Source organism: Lissotriton helveticus, chromosome 3_1, assembly GCF_964261635.1.
Source record: "Lissotriton helveticus chromosome 3_1, aLisHel1.1, whole genome shotgun sequence".
In the NCBI taxonomy this organism is placed as follows: domain Eukaryota; kingdom Metazoa; phylum Chordata; class Amphibia; order Caudata; family Salamandridae; genus Lissotriton; species Lissotriton helveticus.
In genome coordinates, this window is record NC_136061.1 from 1,939,418,731 (window position 1) to 1,939,445,243 (window position 26,513).

General features: G+C 45.1%; 1 protein-coding gene across 2 annotated transcripts in view; it reads right to left on the reverse strand.

Annotated features, from left to right (window-relative positions):
- The window catches only part of LOC144825222 (uncharacterized), a 357,632-nt gene that overhangs the window by 208,574 nt on the left and 122,545 nt on the right, over window positions 1–26,513 (reverse strand). The window contains exon 4 of one of the 2 annotated variants that reach the window (XM_078684070.1): window positions 11,775–11,852. The exons of the other annotated variant lie outside the window; for it this stretch is intronic. Coding sequence (XP_078540196.1) covers window positions 11,775–11,852 — 78 coding nt within the window. The remainder of the gene's footprint in view (window positions 1–11,774; window positions 11,853–26,513) is intronic. 2 annotated transcript variants of the gene reach the window in all.

Here is a 26,513-nt window from a genome sequence, read left to right on the forward strand (position 1 = left end):
TTTTCTCTTGCTTCTTGCTTTTCTTCTTTCCCCTTTCCTTCTTTCCACAGGGGGGGCGGGGAGGGGGCGCTGGGCAATGGTTCGGTGTGGGAGTGTGAGGGTGCAAGCTGATAGTGTGTGTGGAGTGGGCGGGATGACTGCTGTGGGGGCGTGGATGGCTTATGGCGAAATCTAGCATGGCTGTGAATACACCTAGTCCTTTAAAGGTCCTGACACTCAACGTTGAGGGCCTCAATTCGCCCAACAAGAGTAAGCAGGTATGGCATTATCTCACTCGTCACAACCCAGACATCATATTCCTGCAGGAGACACACCTTTTGCAAGCTGACACCGCGCGCATGGCACACCCTAGGTACCCTCTTCAGTTCTGGGCTGCAGCAGACACGAAAACAGCAGTAGTGGCAATACTGTGCAGGGCTGGTATCAGGCGAGGAGGCGATAGGCCCTTTCGAGGTGGTGATGGGCGCTTCCTTAGAGTGGGAGTGGAGGTGGGGCGCCGCCGCTTCACGCTGTGCAAGTCTATGCCCCTAACCAGGCGCAGGACCGCTACCTTCGAGACCTTTTGCGGGAACAAATGCCACAGGGCGGGCCCTCGCTCATGCTGGGGGGGTTACCTTAACCTGGTCTGGAGCCCTGAGATGGATCGGAGTGAGTGCTCCTTCAGTGGTGCGGGGGCAATGTCTTCGGCGCTGTGCAAGCAGATCGCGGATTTAGGGCTGTTTGACGCGTGGCGTTACTTCTCCCCGGACAAGAGGGAGTACTCATTCTACTCCCATGCGCACCGATCCTGCTCTCGCATCGATTATTTGTTTATATCTCACGTTCACTCCCGCGATACCCTAGGGGTCACAATGTCCGATAGCTCACTATCTGACCACGCCCACGTTGAGTTACTCCTGCAGGACCCGGCCGCTTGCCCTGCCCGGGAACGAAGGTGGTGTCTACCACCAAATATCCTTCGGGATGCGGCGGATGTTGAGGACATCAGGGGAGCCATTGTCTCCTACTTCGAGTGTAATGACCTGCCTGAGACGCCCTTCCCAGTGGTCTGGGACGCCTTCAAGGCTACGATACGGGGGCATATAACAGCCCTCTAGATCGCGACGTCGCGAGAGGCCAGCGCTGGAGGACGAACTAACGGGAGACCTCAAAAAGGCGGAAATACAGGATCAGGGCGGTTCCACCCTGTGGTCGAGACGGCGGTTAGCTAATCTTAGAGGCCAACTGAGGGTGCTGTGCACAAATAGGGCGGAGAACTCACTCCTGGCATTAAAACAGAGGTACTTCGAGGGAGGGGACAAGGTGGGGAGGCTATTGGGGAGGAGACTGAGAGCCCGAGCCGCTAAAGCGCATATAGCGAACGTCCAGCTGCCGAATGGGACCAGGGTCGCGGCGGCGAAGGATAAATGTCAGGCGTTCAGGGACTATTACGCAGCACTGTATACGGTAGAGAAACCGCCGCCAGAGTTGGTGGAGGAAGTCCTGGGGCAGTATGTGGGGGCGACGCTACATCCCCATTATGTGAAGCTCCTGGAAGAATCAATCACGCAGGAGGAGATAGCATCGGCCATTCGAGAGCTTCCCCTAGGGAAGACTCCGGGACCTGACGGGCTTCCTCTATCCTTCTATCGCATGTTCCAGGCGCATCTCGGTCCCTACCTTCTCTGGTTATACAACTCCTTCACTAATGAGGAGGGACCGTCCCCTGATATGGGGCTGGCGGAAATCACCCTACAATGTGTGCGTCGTACCGCCCGATTGCTTTGCTAAACACCGACCTTAAAATATACACCAAGTTGTTGGCGAGGCGGTTGGACCCCCATATGCCGGGCCTGATAGACCCCGATCAGGTATGTTTCATCCGCAACCGACAGGGGGCTGACAACATACGCAGGGTGGCGCACCTCGTGGGGAAGGCCCATCACTGGCAGATCCCAGCCAGTCTTCTCTCGTTGGACACGGAAAAGGCGTTCGACCGGGTGGACTGGTCCTTCCCTAGGGCGGTACTGCACAAGATAGGGCTCGGTCGGAAGATGGTCACTAGGGTCATGGCACCGTACCTTGCACCACGGGCCAGGATTCGCGTGAATGGACATGAAAATGAGTGTCTCAAGAAAGTAATGAAAACATCTTTTTTCAAATGCAAACACAACATGCTTGAGAGTAATCTTGTGCCCTGGTGTCACCAGTTCTCTTGCACAGCAATTATTGGGCTTTATCATTACTATTTTAGACAATACTGGCTTGGGTTTCGACCCTAAGCATGGTATGCTGTCATGAAAGTGCTTGGAGGGGGGGGAAGAGGGTGGTGTTGGGCGGTGTATATTGTTTGTTATTGGGATAACGAGATGCATATACAAGTTCATACTGCTGCCCATGGGAGGTGGGTTATGAGTTTGTTTAGTTATTGCCCGTTGGTTTGTTTGTAAGGGAAAGGTCTTGGTCACTAAGGATTATATTAAGACATAGAGACTAGAGGGGTGACAGGTTGTTTCCACTGAAGTAAGGGGGACACACGGCAGACACCTAGTATCATAATGTCATAACAGTCGAGACATTGAAGTTCCTTAGCTGGAACGTCCAAGGGTTGGAGGGCCTAGAAAAATGCTGCAGAATACATGCCTTCTTGAACAGATATACAATAGCAATTGCTGGGCTACAAGAAACACACATATGGGGGGAACATATTAGTGAGCCTAAGGAAGAGATGGAGGGGGCAGATATATGCCACATCATATACCGGTGTTGCACGAGGAGCACTTTTATGGGTGGCACCAGTGGTCCCATTCCAACTCCTCCAACATGTTCTAGATCCTGAAGGACGATATGTTATCCTATTTGGGTGGCACCAGTGGTCCCATTCCAACTCCTCCAACATGTTCTAGATCCTGAAGGACGGTATGTTATCCTGTTTGGGAAGTTGGAAGGGAGAGAATTGTGCATTATTAATGTCTTTGAGCCCAACTTGGACTGCCCTGATTTTTACCCAGCAGTCTTGAAGGCGGTGGCGTATATAGGTGCTGAGATCCTTCTATTTGGAGACTTCAATTGCATATTTGATGGGAACTTGGATAGGGAACCCCCTAGAGAGAACACTAAGTGCCAGATGTAGGCAGCTAAATACCGGTCGGTAACGTACGAAAACCGGTGACTGTCCCGTTACCGACCGGTAGCCCTTCCCAATGTAGGAGGCTGTAAATAAGGATTCAGGGCCAAATGTATCAAGCCAAATTGCATTCGCAAACGCCGAAATTCGCAGAATTTCGGCATTTGCAAATGCAATTTGGCCAAATGGTATGTATTAAGCAAATCTGCGGTGCAAAATAAGGAATCGCAAAATTTGCGATTCTTTATTTTGCGAATGCATTTAAGGAATCGCAAATTTTGCAATTCCTTAAATGCAATGTAAGAAGCACCAAAAAAGTGCTATTTGGTCTTAAGGAATCGCAAATTACCACCAACTTCAAGTTGGTGGTAATTTGCGATTTATTTGAAAAATGCATTTTTTGTATTTTTCTAAGTGCCATGTGACGCACATTTATGTGTGCCACATGTGCACCCATGCTTATTTCAGGGGTGCAACAGGGTGTCCTTTTGACACCCTTGCACCCTTGAAATTGCATTCTCAATTTGAGATTCGCTAATTGAGAATGTCTCCCCATTCATTCCTATGGGCCTCTAGGCCCATAGGAATGAATGAGGAGATATTCCTTAATTGGGAATCGCAATTAAGGAATATGTAGGATACGCAAAATTTATTGCAAATCCTACATACATAGCATTTAGCATTTAGCGATGCACGAATAGCGATTCGCTAAAAATCGCTATTTGGGAATCGCAAAATGCCTTCTTGATACATATGGCCCTCAGTAATTTACTGATTCCTTATTTTAAGGAATCAGTAAAATACAAATACTGATTCCTTATTTTAAGGAATCTGTAAATTACTGAATCCTTGAAACCTATGTAGGTAGCACTTAACTGAGTGCATTTTTCCTTTAAGGATTCGTTATTTACCACCAACTACAAGTTGGTGGTAAATACCGAATACCTTTAAAAAAGCAATTATTTGCTTTTTTCAAAGTGCCATGTGGCAGACACGCCACATGTGCACACATGCACGATTCAGGGGTGCAACAGGGTGTCAATGTGACATCCTGCCACCCTTGAATATGCTCCCGCTATTACCGATTCGGTAATAGTGAATGGCTTCCCATTCATTCCTATGGGCCGCCAGGCCCATAGGAATGAATGGGAAGGTATTCCTTATTACCGAATCGGTATTACCGATTCGGTAATAAGGAATATTACAGAATCGGTAAATTTTACAGATTTTTTAAATACATCATATTTACCGATTCCTAAATACCGAATCGGTAAAATTCGGTATTTAAGAATCGGTAAATTGAGATTACCTACATCAGGCCCTAAGCCCCGTATGATGAGATACCTCACTGATATCCTTCATGAAATGTACCTAAGGAACGAATGGAGAGCACACAACCCCACAAAAAGAGAGTTCTCTTTCTTTACCCCCGCAGCCAATACCTTCTCCCATATCGACCATTGTTGCCTCTCCGCTGTTCTTTCTGCCTCAACACAGGCCATTTCATATCTGCCATGATACCTGTTGAACCACGCCCCACTGCTGCGGACTTTGTCCAGCGGACCGGGTCGACTGCCCATCCCGCTATGACGTCTCCGATCTGAGGCCCTTATGGATCCCCCATATGTGCCGACTGTGACGGAGACCCCGGACACTATTTTGTGGACGACTGGGGATCCACAGCCACTAGATCCACAGAGTGGGAGGCAATGAAGGTTATTATTAGGGGGTTCTGTATGAGAACTACCTATGGGGCACAACATCAGCTTAGTGCAGATATTGCCTCCCTAGAAAAGCGCCTGCAGGATCTAGAGCCCACAATACATAAACCTTCTGTTGATATTTGGATTTATGGATATAGGATTATGAGAGCTTTTGGCTTCATCCCAGTGTCATATGCTGATGACACTCAGCTCCTTTTTCCATTCAAATCCATCTCTCCTGCCGTAAAGAAATCTTTTTCCGATGGCATGAAGGTGGTCTCCCAGTGGATGACCTCGAACTTCCTACAGTGCAATGTGGGAAAGATGGAGGTCATGCTCTTTGGGGCAGCCAAAATGACATGGAGCCCTGACTGGTGGCCGTCCGACTTAGGTCCTGTCCCTAGTCCCAAACAGGTGGTGAAGAACCTGGGGGTACGCTTGGACCAGGATCTATATCTAAAGGAGCATGTAACAACGCAGTGGGATCCTGATTGCATGTGATCGGACTCCTCCGCAAAGTGTTCCCCCTTCTTCCAGATACGACCAGGAAAACCCTGGTGCAGGCCCTAGTGCTTAGTCTCTTGGACTATTGCAACGGGCTGTTGGCATCGGCCACCGATGGAGTGCTTAGCAGACTCCAAGTAGTACAGAACACCGCTGCAAGGTTGGTCCTGAATGTGCCTCCCAGATCACCTTCAAAACCTCTCCTTGAGAAGTTACATTGGCTCCCAATTTGCCAAAGAGTTAAGTTTAAGATCTGTTGCGTGGTCCATAAGGGTCTACATGGCTTGGCTCCATCATACCTGGCCGAAAAATTCATTCCCTATATCCCCGCCCGTACCCTTAGGTCCAGCAACCAGCTTCTTCTCCAAGTGCCTATTGTGAAAAAGGCAAGACAGGGTGGTAAAGCCCTGTCTGTCGTTGGCCCAGCACTATGGAATAAACTCCCTTTCTGGCTTAGGCAGTGTACTGACAATCTCACCTTCAGGAAAATGCTGAAAACTCTCTTGTTCTAGCCTCAGCATTTCTATTAGATTGTTGCTCCCCTCCTCCATCTATCACTAGCGTTGGGCGCAGAGATATTCATCCGGGAGTCGATTCAAGCGCGGTATAAACCCATAAATAAATAAATAAATAAATAAATGGCGTAATGGCGGAGTGGCACCATCCTCTTGAGACCTGGTAACGATTAAAGAAACATAAATATACTATCTACAGGCAGAGACTCTATATGGAGGGTGATAGGTCAGGAGCGCTCCTGGCGCGACTCATCCGTACAGAGATGCAACAAGTATTAGAGATTTGTAATACTATAGGAGACGTGGTATATACCCAAGATGCGATTATAAAAGAGTTTGCGCTCATTTACCGCAAACATGCTCAATTTCGGCCCAGACCAGGCCACTACAGATTGCTTTAGATGACATTACACTGCCCTTCTTGGAGGAAGAGGACACTAGGGGCACCGCTAACCTGGGAAGAAATACTAGTATCAATCAAAAAACTGAGGTCAGAAAAATGCAGCGGAAGTGACGGTCTCCCCGTTGAATAAACCTTTGCCTGACAGCTGGTGGATTGCCTTCTGGAGGTCTTTAACGAGGCTCTGGCTAAGGCAAAGCTTCCTAATACCATGATGGAGGCCCTGGTATCTATGGATCTGAAGCCAGATAGGGATCCCCTCTCTCCTGGCCCATTTCTCTCCTAAATAAAGATGAGAAAATATTAGGTGGCGCATTGGTGGTGCGACTCTTACATTGAGTTAGGAAGGGGGCAATACCTACAATACGCTAAGATATCAGCAGTGGCATAGGAGGTGTGGCCGGCATTCCCGGAGAAGCCGCCCATCACTGCCACCTTTCAGGCTCTCGTGACCTCGGCGGGGGGGGCGCAAGCTGTTCACTCACAATCACAGGGCGTTACAGGAGGACCTTGTTTACAATTCAAACTAAGTGGGATGCGGTGCTGGAAGAGCCTCTAACAGAACATGAAGGGGTTAAGCAAGTTAGTTCAAATACCAGATTTAAACTAACCCAATTCAATATTGTCCATCAAACTTATTTGACTCCAAATGTACTCCAAAAATATATCCAGACCACCCAGCTAATTGTCCCAAATGTGTATATAACAAAGTCCAGCTCTTGCACATGATATGGGATTGTCCACAGTTAAGTCACTTTTGGGGACTGATAGTGGAACACTTATGACGGGTGATGGGTTGACGCTACCCCAATCCATTAAGGAGGTGTTGTTGGCTCTTCACCCTAGGCCCAAAGGGAAAAAGCTTACACGTAGGTTCCTCCAGCTGGGACTAGTGCTGGCTGAAAGGAGTACTGCAATTAGCTGGATGAGTTTGGTGCCCCCCACGGTGGAAAATTGGGCCAGGGATTTCTGGAAATGGGTGACGGCAGAGCTAACTCGAATGAAGCATGTTCGTAGAGATAAAATCTAGAAGAAAATGTGAGGGCCTGGTGTACTATGCTCATGGAGATCCCCATGGGAAAGGGCCTCACTTCCCAAATGTCAGGGGAACTACACATTGACAGTGACAGATCAGATGGGTACACGTGGTCGCAGTATAAGAACAGCAACATGCCCCCCCAAAAAAGAAAACCTCTCATTAAACACTCACTTGTACCTCACTCATTCTACTTCTAAACAAATAAAATATCAACTCAAATAGCACCAGGACCTAGCAGATAACAAAATGTAGGCAATTATTATGATATATCATACATAATTGATTCATATACAATCTTTATAAGAAGACTTTATGGCATGGACACATATACAGTATTCCTTAAATAATTTCTCCAGTGTTCCGCTAACTCTATGGCCTCTTCTGTAATAAATCTGCTAGACCTCCTGTACAGTCCCAAAGGGTTTTTGGGTGCAACAGGGCTTACCAGCTGCACACTGTCCTCTTGGCACAAGATAAATGTTTACCATGTTTAGAAAATGCAAGGGGAACTAGGAGAGGGAGAGAAGCACACCTAGACCTTAAGAAAGTAACCCTATGCGTATCAGGCTGTTATCACAGAATCAGTTCTCCTGTCAACCACTATGGACTCTTAGCCGATGAACAATTCATTTCTATAGCCTGTTTGCCCTAAAAAAAAAGATCCATACAAGGTACTAGTGGACAGTATGCTTAAAAGTCCCCATACATAGTCTAACACATGTCTTCATTAAGGTCCATTGCTATAGGTAGGAACTCTAAAAATTACCAGAGACAAACTCTGTTTGGCTCATTCACTTTCTCTGACTCATGGAAAAGTGAAGAGAGTTAGTGAGGAAAGGCATACAAGGGACTTGTGTCCTAAGGCAGATGGAAGATGTCTCACAAGGAGCCTCCTAGTGAAAACTCCAGACCGTGTTCTCAGCAGTGGCGAAAGGATCCAGCTAGAGCAGGCTCTACTGGGCAAAGATTTCCTGATGCAACTCTGGATGAAAACACAATTCATAGTCTGCCAGCTAACTAGGTCTGAGCTTGCCCCCTTGTGCTGAGCAATGCTGACAAACAATTCTCTTTCAGGGAGGCACTCTGAAGGTCCAGCCATTTTCCAGAGGCGCAGAACCTTCTTGCACAAAATAGAAGACCGCTGTCTGTTGCAGTTCTACATGAAGTTTGTGTGATCTGTTAGGATCTGCATTGGTCTCCATTTTGAAAGGCTTTCAGAGCCAACTGAATGACAGAAAGCTCAATAAGACTGATGACCAGGTAAAGGCCCAAGCCAAAGACAATGCATCTGTTGCTACTATGAGCTCTGGTTTGGGTATGGAAAACCACTGTCCGTAAGACAGGTTGGTATCCACCTGCCACCACTGAGTCCCAATGCTAAGTACCAATGTTGCAGGCTGTCTCCTTCAAGATACAGATGCCGTCTGGTAGGCAGCACAAGTGTTGTGCCCACTGAAAAAGGAGGTTTCACTGCAAAGCCCACTTGCGCCATCAAGAGGATGCATGAGGCAATCAGTTCAAGAGGCCTCAGAACTTCAGGATTACCCAAAACTTCAGATCATTTCCTGAATGTTCAGGACTTGTTGAGAGGGGGTGAAGGGCCAGAGCAAAACCATATCTAGGATGGCCCTACGAAGGGAACAAACTGTGCTGTTGTCAGATGGGACTTTAGTTCGCTGATGGAAAACCGCAGGAAAGAAGGGGGGCCGTCGTCTCAAGGTGGTCCACAAATGACTAAGGTGAACCCGCCTTTAATAGCCAGTCATCAAGCTTTGAGTTCCAGGTGACAAGTGGATAACTATAAAATGAAAGCATTTAATAATATTGCATTTTTATCCTGGTCATTTATGAATTCAGCATCTTTGACATCAGCATAGCATATAATAAGTTGTCTGTGCTAATATACTTCCATTGGAGTTTCCAATAGTTCAAATACATTTTATAATATTAGGGATGACTCCTTTAGAAGTGCAATATAGTTTTTAAGCCCTATGGATGACACAGTGTGAAAGAAGCATGTGTTAGTTTATTTTTTAAAAACTGCTTTCATGCTTCCCAAATGTCTTTGCCAATTTCACTGACAAACAGATCACATGATTCCAACAAGTTGGAGCTATTTATCACAACCGGACAGCTAGGACTCTATAGGCCATAAGGAACTTATAATCTGTACTTCAAATTGCATGCCACCTTAGGCAAGTCTAATGAGAGCTGATAGTGTATGTAGTCCTTCCTGTCTTTACCCAGGTGCTTCATAAAGCACATTTTTCTAAGATGTGAGGCTTCTGTCCAGGTAGCACTCAGACCCTGTGCATGCTTCCATCCTCCACCGCTCCTGATAAAATGCAACCTCTTGGAGTCTTGAAGTGGCGTGTCACGCAGAACGAGTGTGAACCGGTTAGTGCATCCTATGCTGCATCCCGACAGTTCCTCCTGTTACTGACCACACTCAGCATCAACGTGTCAGTGGCTGGACTCCGGGTTTATGCAGGTAAAGTCTGTAGAAATACTTTAGTAATCGAGGGGCATAATGATAAGAGGCTGGAACACAATCGTTCCTGTGGACCAAACCCCTTCCATTCCACCCAAAACTATAACGATATTATATGAGCATGAATTGGTATGGGATTTGGAGCAAGACACGTTTTTGCAGTACAGTGTTTTAGTAATGAGTCATGAAGCACAGGATGAATCGTCAGACCCTTGGGCAACTTTAAACAGACAGTTACCAGATTCGACATGAGTTCAATGGTAAATGGAAACACAAACTTAGTTTACAACCCATAAACACTCTTTCCATGCAATTGTTTAGTGTGTAACCAAACCTTTCCATCCAGAAAATATTGAAGTCTTGGAGGCTTGTTTCTAATAGCATAGAGCTTATAAATAGCTTGTGCACTCTTCAGGGTTTTCTTTGGGTTTATTTAAATGTCTTGGAACTGAAGGCACGTGCAGGAAGGTAAATCCAATGTTAACATCTTGGATTGATAACCATACATACAAAAGAAGGGTGACATTAGCAAGGCAGCATGCACAGTCTTGTTCTGCGTTATTTCTACTAACTATTAGATATTAATCCAATCTTCTTCCTTCACTAATGACTGATATCTAAAATATTATCCCACACATTGATTCAAACGCTCTATCTGTTTAATTTCACAAAGTATTGACATGGTTGACTGGTGCCCCTAAGGAATCTTTTGCCCTCATAGGTCTTTCAGAGGCTCATTAAAAGCTGGAAATAGCTGCGGGACGTATATAAATAAGTGCATAATTCAATCATGACTGCACCAACTGCAATAAGTACACAGAATTAGGTGAGGCAAAGCACATAGCAGTTGGTGGCCTTAACTGGTGCATCGTAGATGTTTCCCTTAGCTGAATAAGTGTTATTTTTCTACACTGGCTTGCTGATAAGCTGGTAGGTGCTGGGTTGTAGTGCCAGTTGTATATGTAGTACCTGGGAATGGTCCTCAAACCAATAGTGCGAAGGCCATGAGGGGGATATGATGATCAGATTGCATGGTTCTGGAGTCATCTTGCTCAACACGCTCAGGAGGAGAGGAAATGGAGGAAAAGAGTAAGTAAAGGTCCTTGACCATCCCATAGAAAATACATTTCTTACAAACACAGTAATGAGTGCCCGATAGCATAGATATAGCACTTGCTGTTGATGCTGGTTGAGAACAGGTTGAGATTTGATTTGCCTCAGAAACTGAAGACCTTTTTGAGCTGGGCTTGGTTCAGGTCCCACTCAAAACACTCCCAAGAGGGACGACTGAGTGTATCTGCCCAATCATCGTGTATTCTTCTTTCTGAGTATTTCATTTGTAGCCTCCTCTGAGGAATCTTGGATCCTGGAGAAGAACAATTGTAATCCTGTCTGACATACTTACTGTCTGTCTACAGCAGTGCTTTCGAAATGTTTTAAAACCACGGCCCACATTTTAGAACAACAAGCATTCACAACTCACCTACCTTTATTGGATATGAGGTGAAACGAATTTTTATTGAAACTAAAGTATTATGTGGTAGGGCATTGCCATTTACAGACAGCACATTTTCCATTGAAATTACCTCGAGATTTGCTCAGACATACAGTTCTACAGATAAAAGTATATAGCGCACAAATGATAATGTGTGGATATCAGGTTTCTGTGAATATCTATAATTTGTGCATCACCAAGTAAGTGTATTTATTTGTTCTGATCCTATTAAAATCTGTTTTCAGCGCAATTCAGAATCACAAAAAAATGCTTTATTTTTGCTTTTCTAACTGCTGGATGCGTGCAGTTAATTTACAGGTATTTACATTTTGTGGTGTGTTGCAAAAACAACATCCTACATCGTCACATAATTCACTTTAAAACTCTCACTTTGCAGTCAGAAGAAGAACAGTATAAAGCAGTCTCACATTTGACTTTTCGTTAAATCACCGGCAAATGTAACAAGTTAAACACAGAATTTAAAAGCATCTTAATTTATTGCTCTGAATTTTGCTACCCACCAAAAGTCATCTTGCGACCCATCAGTGGGTCGCTACCCACAGTTTGAGAAACACTGGTCCATAGTAGTAATGATGATCCTGGGAAAGAAAGAATGACATTTCTAACTGACAGCTCTAAGTTGCAGGAAATTCATATGTAGGTTTACTTTGTCTTGTGCCTAATTGTCACTAGTGGCCAGTTCCAGCAAGGGAGAGCCTCAGCCCACAATGGAAGCAACAGTCGTCATAGTGTAGTAAGTGTGTGTCTGACTAGAAATGCAAACTTATCACAGTATTTTCTCTTACTGTCAACCAGAGTAGGGATGTCTTTATCCATGGTCCTATGTAGCAATTGAGTAAACATGTACTTTTAATCCATTTTGTCAGAGGATTTAAACAGATTTACAATCCCTAGCAAAGATCTGTTGAGACAACATATGACGGACTATTTTTGTTTTGCAGTTGTTGGCCCGGGAAGTGCAGCCTAAAAATGTGCTCATCTATGGGGAATGCCCCCCTTTGTTATAAACGATAATTATGTCTGTGAAGGGTAAGTAATGATTTTTGTTCGTTGACAGAAAGACTCAATTTGTGGAACTGCTTCAGAGACGCTCTTGTGAGTGTTTTGGTGCATTGAAATGATATTCCTTTTATCAGCCAGTCATTCAAACATGGAAACCCCTGATGTCGGGGTTTTCTGAGGTAGTCTACTTCAGGCCCCATCCTTTTGTGAAGATACTTGAGATGGATGGTGTTTGGACAAAATATCGCAATAAATATATATTGCGATATAAAAATATTGTCAAGAATATCAAGACATCAAAAATATAGTCAACAGAAATATCAAGGTAAAAATATAATTTTTAGTGTTGTTTTTAATATTCTTGTAAGTGCCAGCCCTTTTATTTGCAGACGAAACTATTTTAATATCTCAAACCCCAAAGGCCCTCCAAAATCTTTAAGCTCATTTAGCGAATACTACAATATGAAAGCCCTTGAAATAAATTCTGGCAAAACAAAATATATGGCAGTCAAACCGCACAAATTATTCAAGAAGAATATTTCTGTTCAAAAACAGAAGTTAGAATATGTATAGAATTTTAGCTATCTAGGTATCACACTTGATACCAAATTGGCATGGTATCTGCATTTGCAAAAAAGCATGATCATTCTGCTTCTAAATTCAGCGCCCATATTAAAAAAACACCAGAACAGCATAACTAAGGCAGTGTCACCTGCATTAGAAGTGTATAAATACAGGGCACAATCATCAACCCTCTACGGAGCTGAACTCTCGGGGGCCACCGGCAGAAATAAGTTTGCAGTAGAAGAAAACAAGTTTTTTAGAATGCTACTACATCTTCCTGCACGTACACCATTGAATGGATACTGACCATCAGGCCATATTTAGACCAATGTTGTTCTGGGCGCGATTGTGGACCACTGCAAAACTTGCAAGTTACAAAGAAGGGCTAGAAGAGATACTAAGATTCGACCACTGTGAAAGTCTCCAGTGGGTTAAGCATGTGCGTACATGGTCTACAAGCTTGGGTTGAGCCATATTTGGGAAATGCCTGTACTATTGACACCGTCCTCTTTGAAAATATTGAAAAAAAGTTCTCAGACAACTCAGACATTGGTATATTGAAATCCCAGTTCTTCTTATAAAATCCCTTCCGTTCTTTGAGCAATGCGTGGATGAAATCCAACCACAGTTAGCAAAATCATTGTACATGAAGTTTCGCTATGGTGCTTTGCAAGTCAAGCCTAATACAGTGAAATCGGCCTGGAAAAACAGTGATGATAATGATGAATACTGCCTTTTATGTCAATATCATGCACAAGAAAATGACTATCATGTACTGTTCTTTTGCCCAACATGCGCTCTGCCAAGGCGTAAATGGATTAAACCCACTTATTGCAACTTGGGAATCAGGTCTTGTAATGAGGCGACTAGAATACTAAAAACCGATACTTCACAGAAAATTGCTTTTAGTGTTAGTAGATATCTGTTTGGTGTCAACTTATTAAGGAAAAAAGCATGACATTTTAAAATTTTATTTTTTAAACTTACTGTTTTAAAACTTCTATATGTATTCATATGCATTTGCAGTTTATATTTGTCAGCACTTTAGAAGAAATTCCTTTATATCTAGTTGTTTTAGAACAATTTTATATGTACTGCCATGCACTTGCACTTATACCCGTCAGTACTTTACAAGAAAGTCCTTTATATCTATATATAGACCTTTGGGATAAGTTGTGTGCTGTTTTAAATACGCAAATTCACTACCATAGCATTTTGCACTTTATTTTCCAATGTGTGCTGTATCAAGTATTAATATGCAGTTTCATAGCATTTGCTTTTTATCTTTGGACCGGAGCCTATGTAGAAAGTTTTAAAGTGTTTATTAATTCTTCTACATTTTAACCGTACAGTAGGACAAGTATAGTACTTTTTTTATGATACTGGATTTGACCCATTGATCAGCTGGTATTTTTGCTATTTTTAATACAAATGGCAAAAATGTAAGATTTCTGCAAAATGTTTAAAGATATAATTAGAGATTGCCACCTACTTAGCCTTTGTTTTAAGGTGTGTTTTCCTAGTGTGTGAATTGTTTTTATATTGTACCTTTAATAGGTTTTTTTTCTTAAACCAAATAAAGATTATTGAATTGAATTGAATATTCTTGTAAAAATATTGTTAAAAATATTGTTATATGTAATATCATTTGTACATGTTAGTTAGTATATAATGAATTGTAGTGTGTTTGTTTTAATTTTTTTTCTAGTAATGTATTTTTTATGAAAAAGGTGAAGTTTGTGTTTTTAGTTGTAATCATGTATATCATTGTGTTGTTTTTTTGTAGGGGAATATTGAATTTTTAGGGAATAAAATTAGGGACATTTTTAAAGAACTTATATTTAAATGTTTCTATATAGGGTTAATATTTCAATAACATGCAAAATAACAATTTACACTTTTTAAGTTTATTTATGATAATATTTTAATATATTTCAATTTACTGTTAATTAAGATATATGTTCATGGTATGATACGTTTTTTGAAATATATAAATATAATATTAAGTATTGAAAACACATACGTTTTTAAATAAGTAAAATATTTTGAAATGTTTGTATATTTATATATTTATAAAAATGAAACAATTAAAATAAGTAAAATAAAAATTCTGTAATTTTAAATATTTAAAAAAATGTATGTATATTTTTTGTAAATGTTAAAAAATATGAAATGTATGTAAATTTATTTACATTTATTATTGTTAAATTGGTGTTTTTCTAATTAAGTCTATAAATATTAATACATATTTTAATTATTTTTAATAGTGATTAAAATTTTACTTTTATCATTTAGAATATAACCATGAATGAAGGTTTGTAGTTAAATTAGTGTGTTTTTACATAATATTTTACTATATTTTGTACTACACAAAAAATTGTGAGAATTTGTAATATTGATTGTCTTTGTGATATGTTTATTTTGTAATATGTTATGTAAAATGTTTAACTTTGAGGTGGATATTGTAATTTTAAACTATTTCAGGCATCATTACGATGTCGGTTGGAAAGGCTCCGAATGGCATTCGGTTCATAAGAATCCGTGTCGGAACTTATGTTTCAGACCGACTAGAAAACATTTCCAACCCGGTCTTTCCGACTCGATTCTAACCACCATTCAGAGAAAATGCTCACCGTGTTTCCGACCGAGCAATTATGATGTTCAATTTGGACAGACTTTCTGACTCAGTTTGTCTGAAACTAATGGCTGTCAGAATCCAACTTTTGAGGCTCGTAGAAGGCCCCCCCTCCAGTTCTGGTCCCGCGGGGGTACCCATGGGTCCCCTCTTTCCAACTATATACAGTATTGCAGGCACCATGAGGTGCCCGCTACAGGATGCAGGGTTTTCTACATCCACCCTATTTTGCAATGGGAGCCTGTATTGTCGATTGGAACACAGACTACCATCAATGGGAGTCTGACTGAACAGTGTTCGGAAGCATCATAATAGGTCGGTCGGACTCCCCGAATCCGAGTTGGTCGGAAACAATTCCGACACCGAGTCGGTATGGATGCTTTCTGACCAACATTGTAATGAGCCCCTGAGTGACCAAACCTTTCTCAAAATGGTTTAGATTGGAGTGGGACTAGCAAATGTCAACCCTTTAGTATCCAACAGTTTCTACATTATGGTTTATATTGGAATGGGAATAGTAAATGACACTCCTTTAGTGGCCAACTCTTTTCTCAAATTGGGTTAGATTGGAGTGGAAATAGTATATGTCCCCCCTTTTGTGTGCTTCATCTTCCTTAATATGGTGGGGAGTGGAACGGGAATAGTAGATGTTGCCCCTTTAGTGTCCAACACCTTCCTTGAATTAGTTCAGATTAGAGAGGGAATAGTAAGTTTAAACCCTTTTGTGTTCAAAACCTTCTCCAGTATGGTTAGATTGGAGTGGGAATATTGAAAGTCACCCCTTTAGTGTCCAACACCTTCCTTGAATTGGTTTAGATTGCAATGGGAACAGTACATGTTGCCCCTTAAAGTGTCCAACACTTTCCTTGAATTGATTTACATTAAAGTTGGAATACTGAATGTAAACCCTTTAGTGTGGAACACCTTCCCCAATATGGTTAGATTGGAGTGGAAATAGTAAATGTCATCCCTTTAGTCACCAACACCTTCCTCAGAATGGTTCAGATTGGAGTGGGAATAAGAAATGTCCCCTTTTTAATGTCCATACATTTTCCCTAATATTGTTAAATTGTAATGGGAATAGTACATATTACCTCTTTAGTGTCCAATGCCTTCCCATTGATTTCAATTTTATCCCTACTTACAGCCATGACATTTGAAGTTGTGCGCCTGTTTCTACAGTCGGTAGAGTGTTGCTGTCAAGCTCAGAAGCAAGAAAAAGCTGCAGTCAGGTAATAAAAAGTATATAGGTGGCTAACTTTATTGTAAGAATAGGGGGAGGTAGTTAGATGTGAGTAACGTATTGTAGCATTTTTCATGTCTGTACCACTATTTCATTCCCATACAGGTAGCATTTGTATGCTCACGTCTGGGCATACAAATACCCCAATGGTTGTTCAAAATAGGTTTCAAAATGTTTAAAAAGAATAGTAAATGATTTTTAAACCTTTTTGAAATCAAAACAAAATGTTCAAATTTTTGCGATGTGTTTTTAAACCACTTTGGAATTTGTTGATAGAGGACACATGTGAATTTGTGAATGGAGTGCAATTGGAGTTTTTTTTACATGGAATTCAGTTTTTGGAAAGGGACATTTTTGTTTTTTGAGCATTGTAGAACACATATATTTTTTTTTCACTAATATTTTTGAGGTGGGAACTTCGTTTACAAATGAGGATGGAACAAACTGTGCTTTTCACAGAGGGATTTTAGGAAAAGGAGTTTGGCTCACTTTTTTCTAACACTGTGGATTGTTATGTTAGGGTTAAGAATGTTTTTTTTTCGAAATAGACATGTTTGGGTATTTGGGATTTTCTTTGGCTGAAGCATTCCCTGTTTCGATTATCAGAGTACAGAAGAGTCTTGGTGACAGGTAGTTTAAATAGGTCACCAAGAGTTGAAGACAGAAGACATTTGCAGGTAGGAACTGTAAAAAATCTGTAATTTGTAAAATAATTTGTGCTATCTCTCAATGGCATTGTCGCATAACAGTTCCGCCAGTCAATGGGAAACCTTGGCTTCTTCCTGTGACCCGACCTGCTTAGATGGCCAATCCATATGTCCTCAAAATAATTTACTAGTGGGTCCAACTGGTCCTCTTTTTGGGTAAAGCAGTCAGATTCAGTCACTGATGTGTACAACTTGTCCACACACTCAGGTGGTACAAAGCATAACGCTGTTAGTTTTCTTAATTGAAATTGCAGTTTACTGTTCGACATGTAATCCTCAACTAAGGATGTTTTTTTAAAAAACTTTATTTGACGCCAATATGTCTGCGAAAAGTTACAAAAACATACTTGAATTTGGGTGGGAAGTACATTTTGCAAATTGTGTTAAACATTGTCAATACAAAGTCAATTATCACTTTTCTATGAACTTTGATTCAATGTTTTGGTTTTAATCACTATTACAAATTCAGTGTACATTGAGAATTGACTGTCAGGGAGTAACTTGTACACTAATGGGACTGTTTTGTTATTTATGTTAACATGAATAGTGTATATTTGGGCGAATGGATGGAATGTGGACTTAAAAGTTTCATCCATCAGCCAAATATCACTATTTTCAGGGGTTACCAGGTTATAGGTTGTGCTAAATATTAATATTCTTTTCTGAGGATTTTCGTTGTCATTTAATTAGAAAGGTTCATTAGTTAAAGTAATAGTTTAGGGTTAATGTTAATGTCTGAATAGCTTTCTAGGTTTGCTCGTTGGGGATTACTTGTCTGTTTTTGTCCCTGGATCATCCATCTAAGACTGGGTTTTGTGGGCATACTACTGGCTACATGCATGGGAATGTTTATTGATACTGAGCCACAGGGTTTATTGGAGGTGGATGCAAGTAATTTTACCAGTTGTATATTTTCTTGTTCGTCAATCTCCATTGCAGAAGCAGAGTGGTTATGTTCGGAGGTACTATCAAAAGTATGAGCTAGAGTAACCGCTCTGCCTGTACAATGGGATAAAAAATACTGCACATACCTCCAATGACTCCTTGGCTCAATCCACCTATCTTTACAATAATGGTAGTCACAATACATTAAAAGCCTGTTGCCTCTTCTTGACTTCAAGAAACTTGATGCAATTACTGTTGGTTCTGTTAAGAAAAAGAAACAGAAAAAAAGAAGTTTGTATGTTGATTATGTTGTTTTTATTTTTGACCTCTGCTATTTTGCCTGCTGAGAAAAATGCAAACGTTTTTTTTTAATTTTGGCTTCCTGTGAAGAAACTAAACAGTTAAGGTGCCCAGTTGAAAACTGAAGTTCTATTGTTTGTTAACTGTTTCACCTAGAAAAAATGTATTCAATTAAGCAAAGAGAAATGTAATATCAAATTTATTTTACTGAAATATGGTCTGTTCTAATTATTTAAGGAAAGGTTTTGAACGTTGGGCTTTTGGCCTTTAAAGAGGTTTAACACAATGTTGGGATTTTTCTGTTGGATGTTTTCTGTCTGTTTGGAGAGAAAATTAAATATGCTATTTGTTTTTAATATTTTGACATTGTTCTGCTTTATTTTGCCGTTGCTATCTATTTTTACTTCACTAACTTCAGACACCGTTTTTCTAGTGCTAATATTTGAAGAAGTTTCAGGTTTTATCTTTTTTTATTTTTTATAAATCTGTTTTTATTGTTTTAAGATTACATTCATTAATAACAGGCAATTCATACAGAAGTTCGCAGTCATGTGGAACTTGTTAATCAATACATGGGTGCGTGGCCCCCTTAGTTGAACATACGTTTAAACCACATTGCGTATAAGACAGGGAACGATCACTCAGGAGCTAGCTGTATTGCATACGGCCAGTTCTGATACAGCCTGAAAATTACAGTAGAAAAGCGGTGTGTCGACCTCCTGATTACTTGTGTAGTCCAATGCTGATCATCTAGCTCGATCAATGAAACAGATGCTTAACTCACAAAACAAATGAACAATAAATGTGGCAGCTCAAACCGTTTGTACATGCAAACCCCTCCCCTCTTACCTTCGCCCCCACCCCTCGACCCCAGGACCCCTTACATGCTCCACAGTGACAATCGTATTAGTGTAGTTGCACCCACGCCCAAGTAGGATAGGAGAAAATGGGACCAGGCTATGTCATCAGTACAACAGCCTGTGGCGTGCATTTGTCTGTGTGGTCATTACCAGCTTCCCCCACATGCCTCATTTCGCCTTCCCGGTCCAGCCGCTGTAGCGCACAGAGCATCTGTTCCCAGTGGGCCGCTATAGGTTCCTTCCTCAACCCTAATGTTTCCTCTCAATGGATGACAGTCCCCTCTGCACTAGCCCATGCCTGAAATGAGGAACTCTATGCTCTTATGTGCGGCGGGTCGTGCGCCTTCCACCTTTTTGTGAGGAGGCATTTTGCTACCACAAGCCCCAGATCCAAGAATTGGGACTGTACCTTGTCTTTGGGGGACCTCCTAAAGTGATGCCAGATGTATTCGGGCCAGTCAAAGGGTATGGTGCGACCCGTGCTACCCTGCAGCAGCCCACTAATCACTCACCAGTAGTTACCTAACCCAGGACAGCTCCATAGCATATGTAAGAACCCTGCCCCCAGCTCACTACACTTAGGGCACAGTGCATCAGTACTGTGAAAATACCTGTTGAACAGCTCTGGTGTCAGATAAGCCCTGTGGACAATGAACAACTGAATTTGGTGAAACCGCATGTTTCTGGGGATGCGCACGGGACTTTTGAGCATTCTTTCCCACTCCCTATCCACCAGGGGCTGCCCCAGGTCTAGTTCCCATTTGCATCGATAGCTGATAGCCGCATGTTCCCGCAGCGATGCCGCGAACCAGCGAACCAGGTGCCTGCCTCTCCCTATGACATGCAGGTATTGCATGGTTAGGTGCTGATTGGGCTGCGTGGTCATATCTCCCCACTTGCCAGTCAACCTAGCCATCATGGAGCGGTGCGCCAAGAAACCCCCAGGAGGGAGCCCGTCTTCTGCCACCAGAGTCTCGTACGGTATGAGCTCACCATCCAAGTATAGATCTCCAAGCGAATAAACATCGACCTCCCACCGTTCTGCAAGCGCAGGAGCCGCAAGCACCCCTCCACCACTCGGGGAACCCTCCAAAGGTATAGCTGGTGCGTACGGAACGGTAGCGCGGGTATGATACAGGGCCCTTCTGAGGCACTTGTATGCCACTGCCAATAGGAGCGGCATCAGTCGCGTAACTGTAGCAAGGGGATGGAAAAGTCTTGTTATATGTTCTAGTGAGTAAGGCGGCCGTGTTGTGGCTGTATCAACTCTTCCCCTGTCCGCCAGCCAGCGAGCAACCCACTGCAGTTGAGCGGACAGATAATAGTGCTCGAAGCAGGGAGCAGCCAGGCCACCCGGTCTGTCGCCAGGAATAGTTTAGCAAGCGCCAGCCTGTGTCTAGCTGTGCCCCAGACAAAGTCCCGCAGCATATCATTGAGCATGTTCAAAAAGGGGGCTAGAATATATTGCGGCAAATTCACAAAGTAGTACAGAAGGCGGGGTAGCATGACCATTTTGGCTAGCGCCACCCTACCTGTAACTGTCAGTGGAAGTGTAATCCAAAAGCGCACCTGCGATTTAAGCGCCGTGACCGCCCTTCCCAGGTTCCCGTCAAACAGGTCAGCTAGACTACGGTAGATTTGTATGCCCAGACATCAGAAGGTACCCTCTGCCCACTGGACCGGTGCACTGTCAAGCCAGTATCCCGGGTCCGCCGTCTCTGCGCTAAAAGAGTAAAGACAGGATTTATCCGCGCTCACGCAAAGCCCTGAGCTAGTGGTGAAGGTCCTCAGCAGCTGGGCCAGTCGCCCAGGCATGCACCCCAGATCTCTCACATACACCAAGAGGTCGTCAGCATAGAGCAACACCTGATGAACCGCATCCCCAAGTGGTATGCCATCGCCCAGAGTCGCCCGCAGAGCTACCGCTAGGGGCTCAATGGCTAGCGCGAACAGCAACGTGGACAGAGGGCACCCCTGCCGAGTGCCATGGCCCACTGAGACTGCTTCAGAGATGTAAGGGCCCAACCTCAAACGGACTGTGGGGTTCTTGTAGAGCAGGCCAACCAAGTGGAGGAACCCCTTGTCCATCCCGTATCGCAACAGCACTGCCGACAGACAGCCCCATTCTAGGCAATCAAACGCCTTCTCCAGATCTAGGACAATACATCCCGCCCTAGGCCATTCATGTGCAGCCTCGGCTGCCACCCTGAAATACCTCCTACGGTTCAATGACTTGGACCTCGCAGGGACAAACCCATTCTGGTCTGCGTGCACCAAGTGGGGGACTACCGGTGCCAACCTTTCCGCCAGTACCTTAGCGAGGAATTTATAATCCACGTTAAGCATTGCCAGGGGCCTATAGGATCCTAGGGCTGTAGAGTCTCTGTCCGGTTTAGGAAGGGAGACCAGGGATGCCTCCAGCATTGAAGGGAGTAACAATACTTCCTCCACCGCCCTGTTGTAGAGCGCATGAAGTAGCGGCGCCAGGGACTCACGATATGTTTTATAATACTCAGCTGGCAAACCGTCCTGCCCCGGTGTTTTCCCGGATGCCATTGATTGGATCGCCTCCCCAATTTCCTCTAGGGAGAGCGGTGCATTAAGTGCTTCCTTATGCTCCTCAGAGGGTGTGGGCAGCTGAATAGAGTCCAAAAACTCCTCTAGCAGATGTCTGGGGCCAAAACCCTTGGCCTTATACAATTGCTTGTAGTGGTCAGTGAGGGCCGGGTGGATTTCGCGTTGCGTATACACCAGCACCCCGTCCACTTCACGAATTGCTCCTATCGGGGCATGGCGTTCCTCCTGCCGTATCAATCAGGCCAGTAGGCAACCCGCTCTGTCCGCCCTAGCATGCGTTCTGGCCGCGTGCGCTGCATAATTGTGACATCTGAGCCGCTCCATAAGCTCCGCATGTGGGGCGCGGAGAACCTCCAACCTGCGTGAGTGTCTGCCCCCTCCCTCTCCCTCCCGCTCTTATTGCAGTAGCTCATCTTCTAAGCGCGCCAGAGAGTCGGTAAGCGTCTTACGTATATTCCATGTGGCCCCCAAGCAGTGGCCCCAGACAGTCGCTTTGTGGGCGTCCAACTCCACTAATGTATTGCTCGCTGTTCCTTCATTAACGTCAAAGTATGCTAATTCAGCCGCACCCAGGAAAGAGCGAAATTCGGGGTCCTCTAGCGCGCTAGGCTGAAGTCGCCACGTGGGCACCGGCGAACGATCTGCCTTCTAGCCGATCTGAAACCACAAGGGGTTATGGCCGGAGTGCATCTGCCCCAGGTATTCTGACTGCGTAATAAGTGGGAGTAATGATTGGGAACCCACTATCCTGTCTAAGCGGACATGCAGATCATGCACTGCGGTGTAGTAGGAGTAGATCTTATCTGTCAGGTGTAGTACGTGCCACAGGTCCTGCAGCGCCCAATGTGAGAGCCAGTCCCTAAACGCCTGCGCGTTGGACTCTGTCACTGCAGCACGGAGGGGGAAAAGATCTGTCTAATTGAACATCCAGCACCATATTAAAGTCTCCCCCTAACAACCAAGGGAGCCCAGAATAGGGGTGTAGGAGCTGCCTCAGCCGCGCCAGAAAGGACGGTTGGTCCACATTGGGTGCATATAACGATCCCAGCAACATCTCCTGACCGTTTCGCTGCCCCCGCATTAGTATGTAACTGCCCTCCCGATCCACCTCCACCTTTTCGCAATTGAAGGGAATGCCCGCCCTCACCCAGATCAGTGTGACCCGTCCGTGTGCGGAAAAGGTGGTGCCGTGTATTTGCCCTCTCCAACGCCTGCGAAGTTTGTCAAGCTCCGTCTGTGTCATGTGTGTTTCCTGCAGGAGGGCGATCCCCACAGAATGGCGCTGTAGGTAGGAGAAGATGGAATAACGCTTCGACGGCGTGTCCATGCCACGTATGTTCCAGGTCACAATATTAGTGTGTGTCATCGTGAATATGAATATCTAGGCGTGGCGTGGGGCAGAGTGACTGCCCCAGGGGGTTTGGGTGCAGCCCGAGGGAAGTATATCAATGCGCTGCCATGCGAACAATACAACAACTGCAAACATTGTAACAAATAGGGCGTATCCCCGAGTGGGCATTCGTCCAAATCTCAAATAGAAAACCGTCAGTTAAAGGTGCGCTAATCCAGCGTGGTGCCTGGTGGGATGCGTGTGATAGCAGTGACTAGTCTGTACTGTTCCCCCTCCCATGTTTCCCCTGAGTGCGGGAGGTGCAGTAGCGTGGCATATGTTAAACTAACAAGCAGGTATGGTGCAAGTCTCAGCGGGAGGAGCCCGCAAGTGCAGACGAGAGTATCATCCAGCACCCCGGGCCCCACCCCCACACAGCAGGCTGTCCCCTGCTGATACATGAGCGCCCTGGTAGGCCCCGAGTACCACTCCAGTACACAGTACAGGTTAAAGAAGTGTGCACAAACATATAAACGCTGGAACAGAACTTCTTGGCCAGCGGGCGGAAACCTTGTCTGACGTTAGCACTCTGGCATAGTATCACACGATGTGGTCAGCAGTCTGCGGGGTAACCACTGGCAGGTCCGAGTTTTCCGAGATCGCTGTGGATGGAGACGACGCGCCGCTGGTCCCTGGAGCACTGCCCAAGTAGGCCTCCATGTGGTCACCGCCATGTATTGTCCCAAGGGTCGCCACCGCCTCAAGTACCTCCTGCCACTCCATTCTGATTCTCTACGGGCTGGGCGCTACTGGGCTCGGGCTCGGTCTTGCCAGTTGGTGTGCCCCCCGGCGCCAACGCCTTCTGGACCGCCTCTCTGGCCGACTGCCCGTCTCTATATCTGAAGGTCTCATTCCTGTCCACTGCCCCACTCCTCCAGCCAATCCCACACGTTTGCCGGGGAGTCGTAAAAAGCGGGTTCCCTCCTTCGTGACCACTCTCAGCCGGGCCGGGAACAGCAGGGAGTGAGGCAGCTCCAGTTCCCAAAGTTGACGCTTCACCGCCATGTAATTACTTCTCCGCTGCTGCACAGTTGCTGTGTAGTCCGGGAAAAACATAACCCGGCTGCTGCCCACATGCAGGTCACCTAGTTTCCGGGTTTCACGCAAGACCACGTCCCTGTCTCGGTAGTTAAGAAGTTTGAAGAGGAACGGGCGGGGTCTGGCCCCCGGCTTGGGCCTCTCTGCCGGTACTATGTGCGCCCTTTCCACAAAGAATTGTTGGGAGAGCACCCCCTGCGGCAGGAGATCATGCAACCAGTGCTCCATGTACTGCTCCGGGTTTCTTCCCTCCTCTCCCTCTGGAAGACCCACCACGTGGATATTATTGCGTTGGGAGCGCCCTTCCGCATCGTCTATCCGATCTTCAAGCGCATGGACCAGGTCAATCATGTCCTGCAGCGCTGAGGTGTGACTCTGGGTGACAGGCTGGAGCTCCGAAGCATCCGACTATGTACTGCAACTTTCTCAGCCAGCTTGCGGTGGTCAGCGTGGAGGAGGGTGAAGTCCGACGTGACCTTGTCGATCCTTGTTTCTAGGGACTCCTTGGTTTGCACCAGGGTAGTGCCAATCCTCTCCACCGCCGCTAGTACAGAGTCCATCTTGGCCGAAAGGGCCGCTGCTTGCAGCTACATGTCCCCAGTGTATCGCCCTTGTGGGGGGGTCCAAGCTCCCTGCGTGCGACTGCCCTTGCTGCGACTTGTCCTGCAGCCGGCCCATCACAAGTTGTTGAGCAGTTGTCATCCACAAGCAGTTCGCAGGCTATGAGGGCACAACCAGTTGCAGTTGCTCCGGACCAGAGCCTCCTCCCGGAACGCCGTGCCCCGCGGCTGACAGATCACTTCACCGAAGGGTGCCCCCTCTTCCTGGGCGACGTCCAGAGTTCCACGGCCCGTCCCTCAGGGGCCCGACGCACAGTCACAAGGGCTGGGGAGAACTATCTACTTTGTGCCAGCTACAGGCACCAGAGGGTCCTCAACCCGCCGTCAGCCTCTCCTACTCAGTGTGGGGGTTCTCCTGCCACTCCTTGCTTATTCTTGGGCACCGAACCTCTGTCTTTACTTCTCAGGCCACTGCCCGGCAGGACCTCCCGTGCTTCTCACTAATGGTGTGCAGCAAAGCCAATACAGGCACGCCTCGACCCCACCAGGTACACCCGATAGCTGCCCGCCTGGAGGCCACACAGTCCCTGGGCTCTCCCGCTCTATAGCTCCCCCACTGCGTGCAGCACCACCACGACGGGGGCTGCACCTGTGGAGGTCCCGATCAGTCCGCTTGTGGCAGCGCGGTAGGTCAGCACCCCGACAGGGGTCTCACTCTCCTGGCAGTGTCTCCCAGGTCCCAGACTCGCAGAGTTCCAATAGGGATCCTTGGGCTCCCCCACTGCGTGCAGCACCACCACGACGGGGGCTGCACCTGGGGAGGTCCCGATCAGTCCGCTTGTGGCAGCACGGTAGGTCAGCACCCCGACAGGGGTCTCACTCTCCTGGCAGTGTCTCCCAGGTCCCAGACTCGCAGAGTTCCAATAGGGATCCTTGGGCGCCCCACTTACTATCATCAGGAGCGTCCTCAGTCCTCAGGTTCGCCGCTTGCGCCAAGAGCGCTACACACCAGTGCCAAACCCGCTCAAGATGGCGGGTCCCTTAAAATGGCGCCTGTTTCCTACCGCGCTATCTTTACAATAATGGTAGTCACAATACATTAAAAGCCTGTTGCCTCTTCTTGACTTCAAGAAACTTGATGCAATTACTGTTGGTTCTGGTAAGAAAAAGAAACAGAAAAAAAGAAGTTTGTATGTTGATTATGTTGTTTTTATTTTTGACCTCTGCTATTTTGCCTGCTGAGAAAAATGCGAAAGGTTTTTTTAATTTTGGCTTCCTGTGAAGAAAGTAAACAGTTAAGGTGCCCAGTTGAAAACTGAAGTTCTATTGTTTGTTAACTGTTTCACCTAGAAAAAATGTATTCAATTAAGCAAGGAGAAATGTAATATCAAATTTATTTTACTGAAATATGGTCTGTTCTAATTATTTAAGGAAAGGTTTTGAACGTTGGGCTTTTGGCCTTTAAAGAGGTTTAACAC